Source organism: Pseudophryne corroboree, chromosome 6 (assembly GCF_028390025.1).
Source record: "Pseudophryne corroboree isolate aPseCor3 chromosome 6, aPseCor3.hap2, whole genome shotgun sequence".
Classification (NCBI taxonomy): domain Eukaryota; kingdom Metazoa; phylum Chordata; class Amphibia; order Anura; family Myobatrachidae; genus Pseudophryne; species Pseudophryne corroboree.
The window spans coordinates 55,073,995-55,091,740 of record NC_086449.1 but is presented as its reverse complement, the minus strand read 5'-3'; the positions used below and the strand labels follow the sequence as shown (position 1 = coordinate 55,091,740).

Below are 17,746 nucleotides of genomic sequence, written 5' to 3'. Positions count from 1 at the left end.
GAATCCTGATTAAAGCAGCTGCCTGCTGGCGCACAGTGCGCGGCATCCCAGCTGCTTAGTAACAGCCGGTACTGCAGTACAGGGCGGCCGCCTGGCATCTCCGGTTGCTAGGCAACTGGCCGGGGACAGGGAGTCAACGGCGGAAGTGACGCACCGGCCCCGTTGCCTAGCAATGGCCGGGAGTCGGCGCGCCCCGCTGCCACTGACACTTTTAGCCTCCAAATTTTTGTTCTGCATTATTTTTCTGGTGTTATATAACACAATATGTGGCACAGGAGAGCGTACCCCTACACCTCACAGGGCAAACCCTGTAAAAATTATTTGGATTAAATATTAATAACCCCATTATTTGAAATAAATAATATACAGCACAGGACAGCACCACTGAACTTATATGGTAGCACCACTGGACTGATGCAGGACAACACAGCACCACTGCAATGGAATGGATTTATACAGCAGCACTGGGCATATGGAGTAGAGGACACCACCACTGTGAATGGTCACTGGACTGTCTGACTAATGCATAGGACACTACCACTGGTCTGATGCAGGACAACACAGCAACACTTTAAGGGACTTATTAATATATATTATACAGCAGCACTGGGCATATGGAAGCAGAGGACACCACTGTGAATGGTCACTGGACTGACTGATGCACAGGACACTACCACTGGTCTGATGTAGGACAACACAGCTAATTATACAGCAGCACTGGACATATGGCAGCAGAGGACACATTCACTGTGACTGGACAGATTCAGCACAAGACACAGACACTGAGGACACAAAGAGAACAGAGACATGTCCTCTCTATACACTCTCCAATGCCGCAGTGAAAATGGCGGCAACGCGCGGGTCTTTATATGGAATCCAAACCCTGTGAGAATCCGACAGCGGGATGATGATGTTTTGCCTCGTTCTGGTTTCTGAGACATGCGGGAAAACCTGAGCCTGAATCGGATTCGGGCCCGGAGCATGAAAGCCGGTAGGGTTCGGTATTCAGAGAACAGAACCCGCTCATCCCTATTATATATGTGTAAAAAAAGGAGATTAAAATCCCCTTTACCTCAACGCCAGTCTGGGTCTGCAGCGGGCACAGCAGCCCGCTGACTGACAAGCCCTTATGCCACCATTGTCACCGGGGACCCAATAACCGGGACCCTGGTGTAGTAACTCACTGCATCATGTCTAGTTCAGCATCTGTTAGGGGTGGCAGCATGCTGCCCACATGGACTCACACCCTGGGGGCATGAGAAACTGCGCCACAGGAGCTCAGTGTCCTGTCATGCGGGATATGAACCATTAACTCTATAGGAAGTTGGTTTAGTCCCCCATTAAGTTACACGATGCAGGCAGACTGGTTGCCAACCAGTGTTGCATGAAAATAAACCAAATAAAATTCTAATGAAAACTCTCTGGAGCTCCAGAGGAATGCACCCAACTCCTTGGGCACATTTTTCTAAACTGAGTCTGCAAGAGGGGCATAGAGGGGAGGAGCCAGCACACACTATTGATTTCTTATAGTGCCAGGCTCCAATGGACCCAATCTATACCCCATGGTACTAATGTCACCCCAGTATCCACTAGGACATTAGAAAAGCATACATAACATAGGACTGCCAGTCTCTACTGATTCCCTGATTTAATAACTGATCAAATAACCCAAAATACATGACCGTTATCTTGTCAGGAAATTGCTCCCAGCTACCTATACCTGTTACAGACCGCACTCTGCTCACCTGTGACTGGGAAGTTTACAGTAAGGGGAACCTCAGGATTCTGACACTCAATCTTGCACTCACCTACCTCAGGCTCCCACTTCAGTCATAAATCTCCTGCTGCCCTGCTTTGTATGTCAAATCTCCCGGATTGTTCAGATTATGCCAGGGGTGACATTAAGGAGTTTGTTTGCAAAAACAGTGATTTGCTGTTGCTGCTGAGGAGTCACTTCTGACAACTCTTATTATCCTCCCTTGTGGGAACCCCTGACAGGAGAGACAGCAGCACATGATCACACACAGCAGGGTCCTCTTATCTGTACTGGTGTGCACTCATCCATATTGTGCTGCTGCTTCAGTTAGGGTAAGAATTGTTGGTAATCTTTCTGTAGTTAAACGTTTCTTTAATCATACCGCTTTCCCATCGCTAACCTGGTAAGGAACCGGCTTTTGAACATGCTTCCGACCTGGTTCTGAACACCCTTTCACATCGCATTTTGGAGCCGTGTTATTACCGTGTTATTCTCAGGTTGGTGCATTTCACTGAACTCAGTTCACCCATTGAAAACAGTATGATGTCATTTTAAATGGACTTTTCTGTCTCACATTGATGTGGTTTGAAAGGTATTACAAGGAGGGGCTGGGGAGTGCTCAGTAGTGCAGCACTCATGGCCGACACAGCACATGTCTCTATAGACTTTGTGATAGTCTCAGCTGTACAGCTCTTGAATTCAGCCTGTGAGAGGATATTTGAGCTTCTCACATTCTGTAGCTTGTTCAGCAGCTATGTTATGAGAAGGAGGAGGCTGCAGTATTTGAGAGACACTGCCATTCATCACCGACAATACCTGCGCAGGAGATCATTTGTACCAGCTTCTGTGACCACCATACTCAACCTTAACCTCTCTACACAACGAAGATTGTGGGCTAGAGAACGGCAGCATGGGCAAGTTTTTATGCAAAGTGTGAACTTTCGGGATGTTCAGTGGAAGTTTAACTTCAGAATGTCACGTCAGACATTCCACTACCTTTTGGATTTAATGTCCCCAGCACTTTATAGACAGTCCACAAACTTCAGGTCACCAATAAAGCCAAGCAGGAGGCTAGCTATAGCATTGTAGTGGTACGCCACTCCAGGTGAATATCGCACAATTGCTTGCCTCTTTGGTGTGGGGATATCTACTGTTTGCACCATTGTACATGAGGTGACCAGAGCATTGGTGGGCAGCCTATACCACAGATTTATTTCTCTGCCGCAAGGCCAGTGTTTGGCTGAAACAATTAAGGGATTTGTGGGGTCTGGATATCCACAGTGTGCAGGTGCAATCGATGGTACCCAAACCCCTATAATCGCACCTTATGATAATCCTGCTGACTATTACTGTTAGGCGCCATGGTCAGCGATGTCCTCATGGCCCGGCGCCTAGCAACTAGGGATGCCGTGCGTGCTAGCCGCTGGCTCCCTAGCAATGCTGGGACGCCGGGCGCGCTGAGCCGCCTGGACCCTAGCAACGGGGACACCACAGGCGGACCGCGCTCCCCATTGCAGGGTTAATCAAGTTAACCACACACACACTGGTCTTCTGGTCGTGCAGCAAGGCAGCTGCACGGCGTTTATGCTAATCAGGCTCTGAACATCTGATTGGAGGACTCCCTGCTAAATACCATCTCAGTGCTTCACACAGACGCCGGTAATAGCTTCCTGCATGCTGCTTAGGTTTGCTGAACGTCTGTTCCAGTCCTGCTGTGTCCGGTCATTCCTGTCCTCAGACTTCCTGAATCTTGGAGTTGTCATCTCATCCCAAGGAGTCTTCTGGTCCTCAATTGCCCGCAACAGTCGCCAGAGAATCTCGCGTGGTTTTCGTGAGTTGCGGCTTTGCTGTGTGCTGCGGCTCAGCCCGCTTCATTTTGTATTCTGTTTCGGAGCATTTGCGGAGGTTTCCGCTTCCACAAGTCCTCTCCGGAACTCGGCGGTGCCGGGTAGGAGAGTGGACAAGTGGGTATTTTGGTTGTCCTTTTCCATGGTGGTTTTTCCGCACATATTCTAGTTTTAGGTTAGTTTGTAGCCCCTGGCTTTGTTGTTTAGTTAGAGGGCCCCTTGTTATCACCCTGTCTCGGATTTCTCTTTGTCTCCCATTAAGACCTGAGGGGGCAGCGGAGTTGGGCAGACGTAATCCGCCCTTCAAACGCGGCTGCCATGGGCTCAAGCAACCATAGTCTCGCAAGAGATTTCTGACAGCACGGAGTTAGGGCGCCAGGGGCTATTTCCGTTCCCGCTCCCTTTCCCAGCATTACGTTCCAGTGCTCAGGTCCTTGCTATAAGATCTCCCCAGACCAGAGTGCTGGAATCATAACAATTGCAACAGAAAGGGATGGCATTCCATTGTTTTGCAAGATGTGGTGGATCATAAGTATTGGTAAGAATGTTCTGGCCAGTGGCCCTCATTCCGAGTTGTTAGCTCGCTAGCTGCTTTTAGCAGCTGTGCAAACGCTAAGCTGCCGCCTTTTGGGAGTGTATTTTAGCTTAGCAGAAGTGCGAACGAAAGGATCACAGAGCGGCACCAAAATATTTTTGAGCAGCTTCAGACCTACTCCTGGATTGCGATCACTTCAGACCATTTAGTTCCTGTTTTGACGTCACGAACACGCCCTGCGTTCGGCCAGCCATGCCTGCGTTTTACCAGGCACGCCTGCGTTTGTATCTGACACGCCTGCATTTTTCAGCACACTCCCTGAAAATAGTCAGTTACCTCCCAGACACGCCCCTTTCCTGTCAATCACTCTGCGGCCAGCAGTGCGACTGAAAAGCTTCGCTAGACCTTGTGTAAAACGCATCGGCTGTTGTAAAAGTACACTGCATGCGCATTGCGCCGCATACGCATGCACAGAAGTGCCGCTTTTTTGCCTAATCGCTGCGCTGCGCACATTTTCAGCTAGCGATCAACTTGGAATGAACCCCAGTGTGTTTTCTTAATGCTTATTGTTTAAAACCCCTTTTAAAATATAATATTTTTTTTTTTTCGCTTCACAGATGTATTCATTGGTTGGCCGTGACGGACACATGACGCTCGAGTGCTTGCTAACTCGAATCTATACCGCCTAGCAGAGGACAAGCAAGGGGGCTACCTTTTTCCAAGAGAGGTAATATTTTTTAATAATTATTTTAATAATTTTGAAAACATGCCCAGTAAAAGATGTGTTATTAATTCTAAACTCACGCAATGTTCATGAATCAAGCAGGTAATAGAAGAATGCAATTTAATTTACATTGAGACCAAATAGTTATCGTTACCTTCAAACATGCTTCCTATGTACCCACCAGCCTGCCCATCACAGAGGAGTCTGCTCATATGTGTATACATATTTCTTGTTACTAATGTACATTTTTTTCTCTATATTCATACTAGAAAACTACATTTGTGGACGGAGTGGAAATCCCGGTACACATAATTGGTGATGCAGCCTACCCGTTATGGCAATGGCTCATGAAGGGGTTCACCCAACATGTCCAGCTGAGCCCCAATCAAATTACATATACGCACACTCTGAGCTAGGCGAGAATGGTGGTAGAAAATGCCTTTGGACGATTAAGAGGACGTTGGCGCTGTCTTATGAAGCGCAATGATGTAAACATTACCATCATGTCTAACATTGTTGCAGCATGTTGTATTCTGCATAACCTATGTGAATTTCAGAGGGGGGAATTCTTACCAGAGTGGACAGTGCAGGACTCCGTTGTGTACCCAGCACTTGATTGTGAGTCCTATTTGGGTGACCATTCTGGAAGTGCAGAACAGATGAGTTCTGCTATAATAACCAACCTTCCCTCATTACTCCGTTAAGTTTTTTCAGTTTTTATATTCTGTTAATTGTTGTTGCTTCAAAAAATAAACCTGTTTAGTTGACGTTCTGCTACTGTGCCGATAACAGATGTACAACATCAATACCCAATTTGTAATGGATGTGTCAAGCATTTTGTTTGTAAGGAAGTAAAAATTCCAAAGATTAACAAAAGGTCAGAGACCTTATAATTTTAATATATATAAAACTTTGGTAAATAAAGAAGTGATATATTTACAGTAATAAAAGACAAACCAGTAATAGTGTAGGAAAAACACTCCCATTAATTTGAAACCAACTTTTTTTTAAAACAACAACCATTTCAGATAAATTACGGTAAACAGGAGACTCTGTAGTTGTCTCCGTTTCAGGAGGTCATTGGGTGTGTTGAGGTTGGGTATGTCGAGGATGGGTATAGTGAGTTTGAGTTAGTGGAGGTGGGGTTTGTTGAGGTTGGTTATGTCGAGGATGGGTATATTGGGGCATTTGTTGAGCTGGGGTATGTTCATAGTAGGGGGGGGCAGGGTTATACTGGGGATACTGTTGAGGGTAGTTTGGAGGCGGGTGCTGAGGTGGCACTGTGTGCAGCCCTTCAATGAATTGGAACATTCTGTCAAATGTGTTGTTCATGTCTTGCTCTGCCTGCAAAAATCTCTCTAGACATGCATATTCTCGATCACCCATGGCAGCATCCCATCTGCTCTAATTTCACCACCAGGACAGTGGTCAGAATTTTTGCAATCTGCTCCGTTTTGCATGGGCGGCGCCTCCTTGGCGGGACAGTATATACTGTGGACACAAGTCAAATAATTTTGGTATTGGAATTTACATGAGTTTATACAAAATAGCAGTGTTGTTTGCGAACATGTCTGTGGCCTCCTCCCACGTACACACTGCGTATACTCTGCAACATTTATCATTCTTAATTGTATGCATTTATTTAGTAATGTATGAGTAATTATTTTAAATAATTTATTAAGTTAATGTTATTGTTAATATTTAATGACGTTAATATTTAGAGTTGTTAGTTTATGTTAGTTGTTAATGTTAGTTATTATGTGTTTTTTATTGTTGTTTTATTATTATTATTATTTTTTTGCTTTTTCCACGTAAAGGCTGCGTTTGTACAGTTGGGTCTATTTGACTTGTCCCAGCCTGTATGTCTTCTGGTGCATCAGTGGTTGGAGTTCTGCTGGGTTCGTGTCCAATTGGGTCAGGCACAGTGGTTTGCATCTGTTGCATATTTTTATCCAGTACAAGTGGTAGGGATGGTGGTGATCGAGTGTCTGGGTCCTGTACGCTGTAGGTGGATTTAGCAGCTCAGGCCTGGCTTGTGTCTGCTGCTGCTAGGCTGGAGGATAGGTTAACAGGTATTGTAAGTACTGTGTGGCTAAATATGGTGGCACACTGCTTGTAATATTGCCACTTCATACAGGCAGCATCACTTCTATTTCGGTTGTGGTCGTGGACCTTATTGAAATTCCTATTAAGTGCCTTTAATTTATTGATTACCTGCTGTGAGGTATGCTGGAAACCAGAGGCTGCAAGCATCTTTGTGATGTTTTTATAGGTTATCGCATCCTTTAGAGTCCCTGTAATTTGGTTGGCAATTTCAGCCTCACCTCTTATCCCCAACAACTCCCTAACTTTATCCTCACTCCAGGTTGCCATATTGTCCAAGCACTGTATCACTGTTTACAGAGTGCTGCCTGTTATTTCCGGGTTCAGGCTGGTGACATCATACAGGGAGACAACCTATCACCTCTTTTTTAAGATTCCCGGGTTGAATATACCGGGTCTGAGGCTTTCACACTGCCAAATGAACCGGTTCCAAACCATGTAGGATTCTTCTTTTAACACGGGTTGAAATACTGGGTTGTTTGACCCGGTAAATTCATAATGGCTTTTTCACACTGCAGCTCAAACCGGGTTGACATGGTAAAAACTCTGCAATATACCAGGTTTCTGATGCGATTTGAAAGGGGTATTAGAGTATCTGGTGTCAGTAATGATTCTGTTAATGCTGTAATGGTATGGAAAACAGCACATCCAATAAATATAGGTAGTGCCTAAAAGATGCAGACAATCCAGTGTTCACAATAAAATAACATTTAATACACCAAAATCATAATTTAGGGATAAATTCACACAAGGTTAAATTGTGCTGAGTGATAAGAAAAGAAATATCACAGTGAATATATATTTCAAACAAGAAACCCTGTATTACAAATAGCAATGTTAGTTTCAATACTTGCAAAACTTCCCAAAAGATATTGCTACTAATATTATATAGAAATATCTCACACAACAAGCATTTAAGCAGAGACACGCCCTTTGGGCAGAGTATGACACGCCCCCTCGGTGGTACGGAGCAATTTGAGCCGCACATCCTACTGTAATCTCCCTGATTCTAGTTTTCAAAAGTAGGCGAGTATGGATATACAGTACATACACCAAAACACATATAAAAGGAGAAAGTCCAAATAAACCTACAGTTGTATAATCTGCCCCAAGGGACATTTGCATGGGAAAATGGACAGTTTATCAATTACACTGATTTCCAAAAACGTCAGAACATTTGCTATTTAATACAGAGTAAATATTTTCCTCGGGATGGGCACCCAGCGAGCAGTGTATGCTAATATGGGGGAGCAGATCAGTGCAATCAGTGTGCGTCTTTTACCCTTTCTGGGCGGCTCGGCACATGCCATTTTTAGCAGTAGCAGTTTCGAGAAAATTGTAATTTCATCCTCTGCCTGTTTTGTTCACTTAATGCAATGCGATCGCAGGATCTGTTCTGCACATGCCCAGAAGGGTACTACACATGTGCCGGTTCCCCATCAGGAAATTGCACAGAGGATCGTGATTACACTCCTTACTGAATAACCACCTACACTGGCTAAGCTGTGCGGCAGGGGGATTGTTTTACTCCAAGTTATTCCTCGTGAGGACAGGAGACAAGGAAAGACAGCAGCAAAGCAGGGAATACTAAGTATCGTTCCTTCTACAGAGCAAACCCTGATTGGCAGGAAGACCCTGTGTTTATATTTCATCCACAGCTATAACATGACATAAATAATCTAATTGCTGAGTAGTAATAATTAGAAATGATTGTTTGAGGTTTTTAATATTGTTTGCCAGATAGTCATCGTTACATGATCACCTAAGTATAGTCCTGGGTCTATCTTCTAAAATTAAGAAGAGGAATGGACAAAAGTATTAGTATTGATGAAATTATTTTATTCAGTGAGTGTTATGGACAACTGCTAGTTTCTACTGAAACTTGGTGGGATGAATCTCATGATTGGACAGTCAATCTAGAGGGTTATACACTGTTTAGGAGAGACAGACTAAATAAAATGGGTGGAGGGGTGTGTCTTTACGTAAAGCCGTTTTTAAAACCTAATATATGGGAAGATATTCAGGAGGGGACTGTAGACACTGTTGAGACATTATGGGTAGAAATTGCATGCGGGGAAAAAGGAATAAAAAAGTTAGTATTGGGTGTATGCTATAGGCCGCCTGGTATCAACGCATCTGATGATGAATTGTTACTAAAGCAAATTGAAAGAGCAGCAGGAGTAGGAGACATAGTAGTGATGGGAGATTTTAACTATCCAGAGATAAACTGGAAAAACGACTTATGTGATACTGCTAGGGGCAATATGTTTTTAAACACACTTAATGATAACTACTTAGTCCAACTAATTGAGGAACCACAAACACAATATTCCTGGCACTGCAATTGTCGGATTTGAAAGCAGCTCTCTCAGGGGTACTAGGTCATTTACCCCAATATAGACCAGAAAAAATACAATATGAGAGTGCGCTTTTCAAATCCAATGTAGATTTTATTAAATTTTAAATAATTGAGGAACCAACTAGGTACAATGCAATCTTAGACCTGGTATTAACAAACAATGGGGATTTGGTATCAGGTATTATAGTAGGGGAACCCATAGGAAACAGCGACCACAATATGGTCATATTCAATATCAGTTTCTATAAATAGCCCTATACTGGCTCAACTAGGACTTTAAACTTTAGCAAAGCAAATTTTTAAAGGATGAGAGTATTTTTCAGGGATATTGAATGGGAAGGTTTGTTTTTAGGAAAAAATACTATGGAGAAATGGGAGGTACTAAAATTCCTGCTAGCTAAAAATACACTCAAATGTATTCCTATGAGTAGCAAAAAAAGGAATAAAAATCATAAACCGATGTGGCTTAACAAAAAGATTAAGGAACTTATGGGCAAGAAAAGGCGAGCATTTAAAAAATACAAATCTGACGGGAAAGCAGAGTCATTTCAGCACTATAAGGAATGAAACAAAATTTGCAAAAAGGAAATAAGAGCGGCTAAAGTAGAAGCTGAAAAACTAGTAGCAAAGGAAAGCAAAGCGAATCCCCAAAAATTCTTTAAATACATTAATAGCAAGAGATTAAAGAAGGAGAGTATAGGCCCTTTAAAAGACAAGTTGGGAGTCTTAAGCAAAAATGATAATGACATAGCGGACACACTAAACGAGTTTTTTTCAACAGTATTCACTAGAGAGGACCCAATTCAGGGACTGACACACAATCTCAATAATGAGAATATCACACTGATAGGTACTTATTTAAGCGAGGAAGTAGTCTGTGACCGATTAAAACATTTAAAGATTAATAAATCACCAGGGCCCGATGGCATTCATCCAAGGGTTCTAATGGAGCTTCACTCTGAACTGGCAAAACCGCTATCTTTGATCTTTAAGGATTCAGTTATATCAGGTATGGTTCCCAAAGACTGGCGTATAGCGGAAGTAGTGCCTATATTCAAAAAGGGAAGTAAAGCTGAACCAGGTAATTATAGACCAGTTAGTCTTACATCTATAGTGGGGAAAGTATTGGAAGGTATTCTAAGAGATAGTATTCAGAAGTTCCTTGAAACCAATAAGGTCATTAAAAGGAATCAACATGGGTTTATGAAGGACAGATCCTGTCAAACCAACTTACTTGGCTTTTATGAAACAGTAAGCGCAAACCTAGATCAGGGTAAAAACGTGGATGTAATCTTTTTAGACTTTGCCAAAGCGTTCGATACTGTACCACACATGAGACTTATCTACAAGCGACAAGAATTAGGGCTAGGAAGCACAATATGCACTTGGGTCAAAAACTGGTTAGATAATAGGGAGCAGCACGTTGTGGTTAATGGATCTTTTTCAACTTGGACTGAAGTGCTAAGTGGTGTGCCGCAAGGCTCAGTATTAGGACCGCTATTGTTCAATATTTTAATTAACGACCTAACAGAAGGTCTAGAGAGCATGGTGTCAATTTTTGCAGATGATACCAAATTGTGTAAGGCTATAAATACAGAGGAGGATGCCGAGTCTCTTCAGAACGACTTAGTTAAATTAGAAGCATAGGCAGCCAAATGGAGAATGCGCTTCAACACAGACAAGTGTAAGGTAATGCACTGTGGTAACAAGAACAAAAATTACACCTCCCTACTAAATGGGGTAAAATTAGGGGATTCTGTACTGGAAAAGGACTTAGGTGTCCTCATAGATAGCAAGCTAAGCAGTAGTACCCAAAGTAGGACTGCAGCAAAGAATGCTAATAAGATATTAGCATGCATAAAACGGGGTATTGATGCTAGGGACGAGAGTATTATACTCGCGGTATACAAATCACTAGTGAGGCCACATCTTGAATACTGTGTACAATTCTGGGCACCGTACTACAAAAAAGATATCCTGGAGCTTGAAAAGGTACAGAGGAGGGCGACCAAACTAATTAAGGGCATGGAGACGATGGAATACAAGGAAAGGCTTGAAACACTAGGCATGTTTACATTGGAAAAGCGGAGACTAAGAGGGGATATGATCAACATCTACAAATATATAAGGGGACAATATACAGAGCTTGCGCGGGACCTGTTTTTGGTTAGATCAACACAGAGGACTCGTGGACACTCGCTCAGGTTAGAGGAGAGGAGATTCTGCACAATACGGCGTAAAGGCTTTTTCACGGTAAGGACAATACGTGTTTGGAATTCCCTGCCCGAGGGAGTTGTAATGGTGGAATCTGTCAACACCTTTAAGAATGGGTTAAATAAATTCCTATTGGATAAGGATATCCAGGGGTATGGTGCATAGTCATACATTATAGTTACTATAAATAGGGATAAAATGCAATGGCTGACAGCAGCATCAGTCAGAAATTTTAGTCAAATCATCATGCATAGGACACCACAAATAGGTTGAACTCGATGGACAATTGTCTTTTTTCAACCTCAGATACTATGTTACTATGTTACATGAATGGTTATTACTAGTGATGAGTGGGTTCAGTTCGTCGGAATCCGAACCCGCCCGAACTTCACCTTTTTTGCACGGGTCCGAGCAACTCGGATCCTCCCGCCTTGCTCAGTTATCCCGAGCGCGCCCGAACGTCATCATCCCGCGTTCGGATTCTCGTGAGATTCGGATTCTATATAAGGAGCCGCGCGTCGCTGCCATTTTTCACTCGTGCATTGGAGATGATCGTGAGAGGACGTTGCTGGCGTCCTCTCAGTTTCTATGTTCAGGGGCCTGCAAATATCTGTGCTCAGTGTGCTGCAAATATCTGTGCTCAGTGTGCTGCAAATATCTACGTTCTCTGCCTGAAAAATGCTCCATATCTGTGCTCAGTGTGCTGCAAATATCTGTGCTCACACTGCTTTATTGTGGCGACTGGGGACCACCAGTATTATATAGGAGGAGTACAGTGCAGAGTTTTGCTGACCAGTGACCACCAGAATTATACGTTCTCTGCCTGAAAAACGCTCCATATCTGTGCTGCATTATAGTATATATAGGAGTACAGTGCATAATTTTGCTGACCACCAGTATATAATATATAGCAGCACGGTACAGTAGGCCACTGCTCTACCTACCTCTGTGTCGTCAAGTATACTATCTATCTATACCTGTGGTGCATTTAAGTTTATGTGTGCTGTTTGGGGACTATTTTTTGAAGTGCCATCCTGTCTGACACTGCAGTGCCACTCCTAGGTGGGCCAGGTGTTTGTGTCGGCCACTTGGGTCGCTTAGCTTAGCCATCCAGCAACCTTGGTGCAAATTTTAGGACTAAAAATAATATTGTGAGGTGTTCAGAATAGACCGGAAATGAGTGGAAATTATGGTTATTGAGGTAAATAATACTATGGGATCAAAATGACCCCCAAATTCTATGATTTAAGCTGTTTTTGAGGGGTTTTTGTAAAAAAAACACCCGAATCCAAAACACACCTAAATCCGATAGAAAATTTTTAGGGAGGTTTTGCCAAAACGCGTCCGAATCCAAAACACGACCGCGGAACCGAATTCAAAACCAAAACACAAAACCCGAAAAATGTCCGGTGCACATCACTAGTTATTACAGATATGGGGCCGGATGTAATGGTTTGGAAATGGCCAGAGCTCCGAGACTCCGGCCCAACTTGTACTTTTTTTCAAAGCAGCAAATGTTTACATGGCAAAAGCAGACTCAGAGCTCCGGCCGTCTTGCAAGCCATTACATCCAGCTAATTATTTGCACATGAGGGGGGGGGGGGGGTCATTCTGACCTGATCAAATGCTACACTTCTTCCCAGCGTGCGATCGGGTCAGAACTGCGCATGCCGAGCAACAACGCCCGGAAACAAAGAAAGCGGTTGCAGTGGCGACCGCAAGAAGATTGACAGGAGGAAGGTGTTCCGGGGCGTTAACTGACCGTTTTCCGGGAGCGGTCCGGCGAACGCAGGCGTGTCCAGGCCTTTTGAGGGCGGATGTCTGATGTCAAATCCGGGACCTTCATCCATGGACCCGTTGCACAGGGTAAGTCAGTCTAGGGCTACTCTTGTTTTACTGGAAACTTTATTGCACAAGCGATCGCAGCCCTGCTATGCTAAAATACACTGCCCCATAGGCGGTGACTAGTTGAGCGCACCTGCAGCAAAAAGTTGCTTCGGGTGAACAACTCGGAATGACCCCATGGTCCTTCAGTCTATGTGCAGGATAGATCTGTCTGAGTTACATCACTGAGTACTATGGACCTGATTCATAGCCAGATCTGCGCCCATCTCCTCACATGCTGGGGGCCGCCCAGCACAGGACAAGGCTGCCCGGTATGTGTGATGGTCTGCCTCCTAATGTATCTGCAATTAGATTGTGGATGCATGAATCTAAGGTTGACCCCCGGCAGTGCAGTCTGCCTGCGCTGTCAGAAGTTTGGCAGCCATTTTTTATAATTAGAGTGGCTGCATGTGACATCACGCAGCTGCATCAGAAACCGTTATGGCATGACCCCATTGGGGCTGCCCCGCACCCAATGCTGTGTCGCCACCCCACAGCAGCAGCTGCTCTCAATCATCTTACAGCCACATCCTTCCTGGATGCAGCCACGAGAAGGGTCACACATGTGCATTGTGGACAGTGCATGTGCGCAGACCACCCAAATGCAGACGCTGCGTACAGATGCACAGCTGCGTACAGGTCTGAATGTCAAGGTTAGTATTGTGTATATTATTACTGTCATACTAGTTTCATTTATTGTGAAGGAACTTTACTATTAGCCTGGTACACAATGTGCACAACTTGGGACTTATTTAAGTACATGATGTGGAAAGCAAGAATGTGCTGTAACCCATAGCAACCAAATATCAGCTATAAGCTGTCTAGTGCCAGCAAACAAACAAGTGTTAAAATTCGGTTGCTATGGGATACAGACGACCAGTGTTATACTTACACCATTTTACTAAACAGTAGTAGTAGTAATATAAAAGGTATTAGAGAAAGAACACGGAGGAATAAGAGACCAGAGGAAAGACCTGTAGCGGTTATACTGTAGTTACTACACATTGTTTTTCGAAAGCCACAGATTTTCACTCCAAAGAGCAATAGAAATACAAGCAAAACAAGCCTGAATTTACATGTATTATTACTGCCCTTTAACACCCAGTGATCATAGACAGTAAGAATCAATGGCTTTGAAAAACTGATATTTAGTAAATATAATGGTTGTCGGTTGAAAATCTCAAGCAACCAGGAGTCCTGTGTGACTCCTCTGATGTATGAGAAGATGTGACTTCTGGAAAAAACATTTGCTGCATTCAGAACATATAAATGGTTTCTCTCCTGTGTGACTCCTCTTATGTATAGTAAGAAGTGACTTCCGGGAAAAACACTTGCTACATTCAGAACATGTAAATGGTTTCTCTCCTGTGTGACTCCTCTGATGTATAACAAGCACTGACTTCTGGGAAAAACACTTGCTACATTCAGAACATATAAATGGTTTCTCTTCTGTGTGACTCCTCTGATGTAGAACAAGCTCTGCCTTCTGGGAAAAACACTTGCTACATTCAGAACATATAAATGGTTTCTCTCCTGTGTGACTCCTCTGATGTATAGTAAGAAGCGACTTCCAGGAAAAACACTCGCTGCATTCAGAACATTTAAATGGTTTCTCCCCTGTGTGACTCCTCTGATACAAAACAAGATAAGATTTTGTGGAAAAACATTTGCTACATTCAGAACATGTAAATGGCTTTTCTCCTCTGTGAATCCTCTGATGTATAACAAGATAGGACTTCTGGGAAAAACACTTCCTACATTCAGGACATTTAAATGGTTTCTCACGTGTGAATCCTCTGATGCAAAACAAGATCTGATGTTGTGGAAAAACATTTGCTACATTTAGAACATGTAAATGGTTTTTCTCCTGTGTGACTCCTCTGATGTATAGCAAGAAATGACTTCTGGGAAAAGCACTTGCTACATTCAGAACATATAAATGGTTTCTCTCCTGTGTGAATCTTCTGGTGACTAACAAGCTGTGACTTCTGGGGAAAACACTTGTTACATTCAGAACATTCAAAAGTTCTCTCCTGTGTGACTCCTCTGATGTATAATAAGATATGACTTCCGGGAAAGCCACAGATTTTCACTCCATTTGTGTGCTGGATTTAAAGGGCAATAGAAATACAAGCAAAACAAGCCTGAATTTACATGTATTATTACTGCCCTTTAACATCCAGCGATCATAGACAGTGAGAATCAGTGGCTTTGAAAAACTTATATTTAGTAAATATATAACGGTTGTCGGTTGAAAATCTCAAGCAACCAGGAGTCCTGTGTGACTCCTCTGATGCAGGAGAAGATGTGACTTCCGGGAAAAACATTTGCTGCATTCAGAACATATAAATGGTTTCTCTCCTGTGTGACTCCTCTTATGTATAGTAAGAAGTGACTTTTGGGAAAAACACTTCCTACATTCAGAACATTCAAATGGTTTCTCTCCTGTGTGAATCCTCTGATGTATAACAAGAGATGACTTCTGGAGAAAACACTTCCTACATTCAGAACATGTAAATGGTCTCTCTCCTGTGTGACTCCTCTGATGTATAACAAGCTCTGACTTCTGGGAAAAACACTTGCTACATTCAGAACATATAAATGGTTTCTCTTCTGTGTGACTCCTCTGATGTAGAACAAGCTCTGCCTTCTGGGTAAAACACTTGCTACATTCAGAACATATAAATGGTTTCTCTCCTGTGTGACTCCGCTGATGTATAACAAGATGTGCCTTCTGGGAAAAACACTTGCTGCATTCAGAACATATAAATGGTTTCTCTCCTGTGTGACTCCTCTGATGTATAACAAGATTTGACTTCTGAGAAAAACACTTGCTGCATTCAGAACATATAAATGGTTTCTCTCCGGTGTGAATTCTCTGATGTCTGAGAAGATGTGGTTCACGTGTAAAGCTTCTGTTACACTCAGAGCACAGATGTGGTTTCTCTCCTGTGTGACTCCTCTGATGTATGAGAAGATGTGATTTACGTTTAAAGCTTCTGTCACACTCAGAGCACAGATGTGGTTTCTCTCCTGTGTGACTCCACTGATGTATGAGAAGATGTGCGTTACATGTAAAGCTTCTGTCACACTCAGAGCACAGATATGGTTTCTCTCCTGTGTGAATCCTCTGATGCATGATAAGATGTGATTTAAGTGTAAAGCTTCTGTCACACTCAGAGCACAGATGTGGTTTATCTCCAGTGTGACTCCTCTGATGTCTGAGAAGCTGTGATTTAAGTGTAAAGCTTTTGTCACACTCAGAACACAGATTTGGTTTCTCTCCTGTGTGAATCCTCTGATGTGTAACAAGATGTGACTTCTGGGAAAAACACTTGCTACATTCAGAACATGCAAAAGGTTTCTCTCCTGTGTGACTCCTCTGATGTATGATAAGATATGATTTATGTGTAAAGCTTTTGTCACACTCGGAGCACAGATGTGGTCTCTCTCTTGTGAGACTCATCATGTAGTAGATAAAAACTACTATCCAGAAAATGAAAAATGTTTTTTGAACCCTCCAGAGCCTTAAGAAGAAATTATATCTTTAGTTGGCTAGATCAGGGAACAAGGAGCCTTTCCACGTCGTCTCTTTCCACAGCCTTGTCTTCTATTCTTATTGTAACTCCAGCTCCTTATGTTACCTGTAAAAAAAAAAAAAAAGTGTTATTTAATACTCTGAAGATAACCATTGTAATAAGTTGTAGTGTTATATTGTATAAGGAACATGAGGTATCTTTATGTGTTACCTAATTGCTGGGCTCCCATTTCCAGTCAGATGTGCAGTACAGAGACCCCTTTCCTCCTGCCACAGATACAACATTATATATATATATATATATATATATATATATACACGTCTGGGTTGATCCCTTTAGGAGCACAAACAAGGGCAAAGTTATCCGCAAAAGAGAAAAGAGAACAAGGAGGGGGGGCCAAAGCAAAAGGCTCAAACCCCGCCAAGAAACCACCCACGACACGAAAGAAATAATTATCAACTTATCCTCATATGATTTATCTACAGCAGAAAGCTCATTATTGAGCAAAGGATTGTCATATATCCCGACTACTTATTTTGACGATTTTAAATGGCAGCAAGAAAAGCATCAACTATTCAGAAAACTGAAGATTAAAGAATTTTTTCATAGATCAAATCCATTACAACAAGTGGAACCAACGAAACCCATTCCTGAACAACTTAGAAAAATAACACCAAAATCAACATTTGACCCTAACACCAATAATGCGAGTTTCAAGACTTTTATGCGTATAGTTGACAGAGGGATACAGGATACTACGAAAGGTCCTAGAGAGATTCATCCCA

General features: G+C 42.9%; 1 protein-coding gene, 1 long non-coding RNA gene and 1 pseudogene across 2 annotated transcripts in view; 1 reads left to right on the top strand and 2 right to left on the bottom strand.

Moving 5' to 3' along the window:
* Positions 1-5,615, top strand: part of LOC134936113 (uncharacterized) — a 61,639-nt gene extending 56,024 nt beyond the window's left edge. The window contains exons 2-3 of the long non-coding RNA XR_010180455.1: positions 4,756-4,865; positions 5,132-5,615. This is a non-coding gene — a long non-coding RNA (uncharacterized LOC134936113). The remainder of the gene's footprint in view (positions 1-4,755; positions 4,866-5,131) is intronic.
* A 4,749-nt stretch (positions 5,616-10,364) lies between these two features.
* On the bottom strand, positions 10,365-15,533 carry LOC134934239 (gastrula zinc finger protein xLCGF3.1-like; annotated as a pseudogene).
* Positions 15,519-17,746, bottom strand: part of LOC134936110 (zinc finger protein 182-like) — a 104,159-nt gene continuing 101,931 nt past the window's right edge. Inside the window, exon 2 of the mRNA XM_063931022.1 lies at positions 15,519-17,066. Coding sequence (XP_063787092.1) covers positions 15,683-16,891 — 1,209 coding nt within the window. The 5' untranslated portion in view covers positions 16,892-17,066 and the 3' untranslated portion in view covers positions 15,519-15,682. The remainder of the gene's footprint in view (positions 17,067-17,746) is intronic.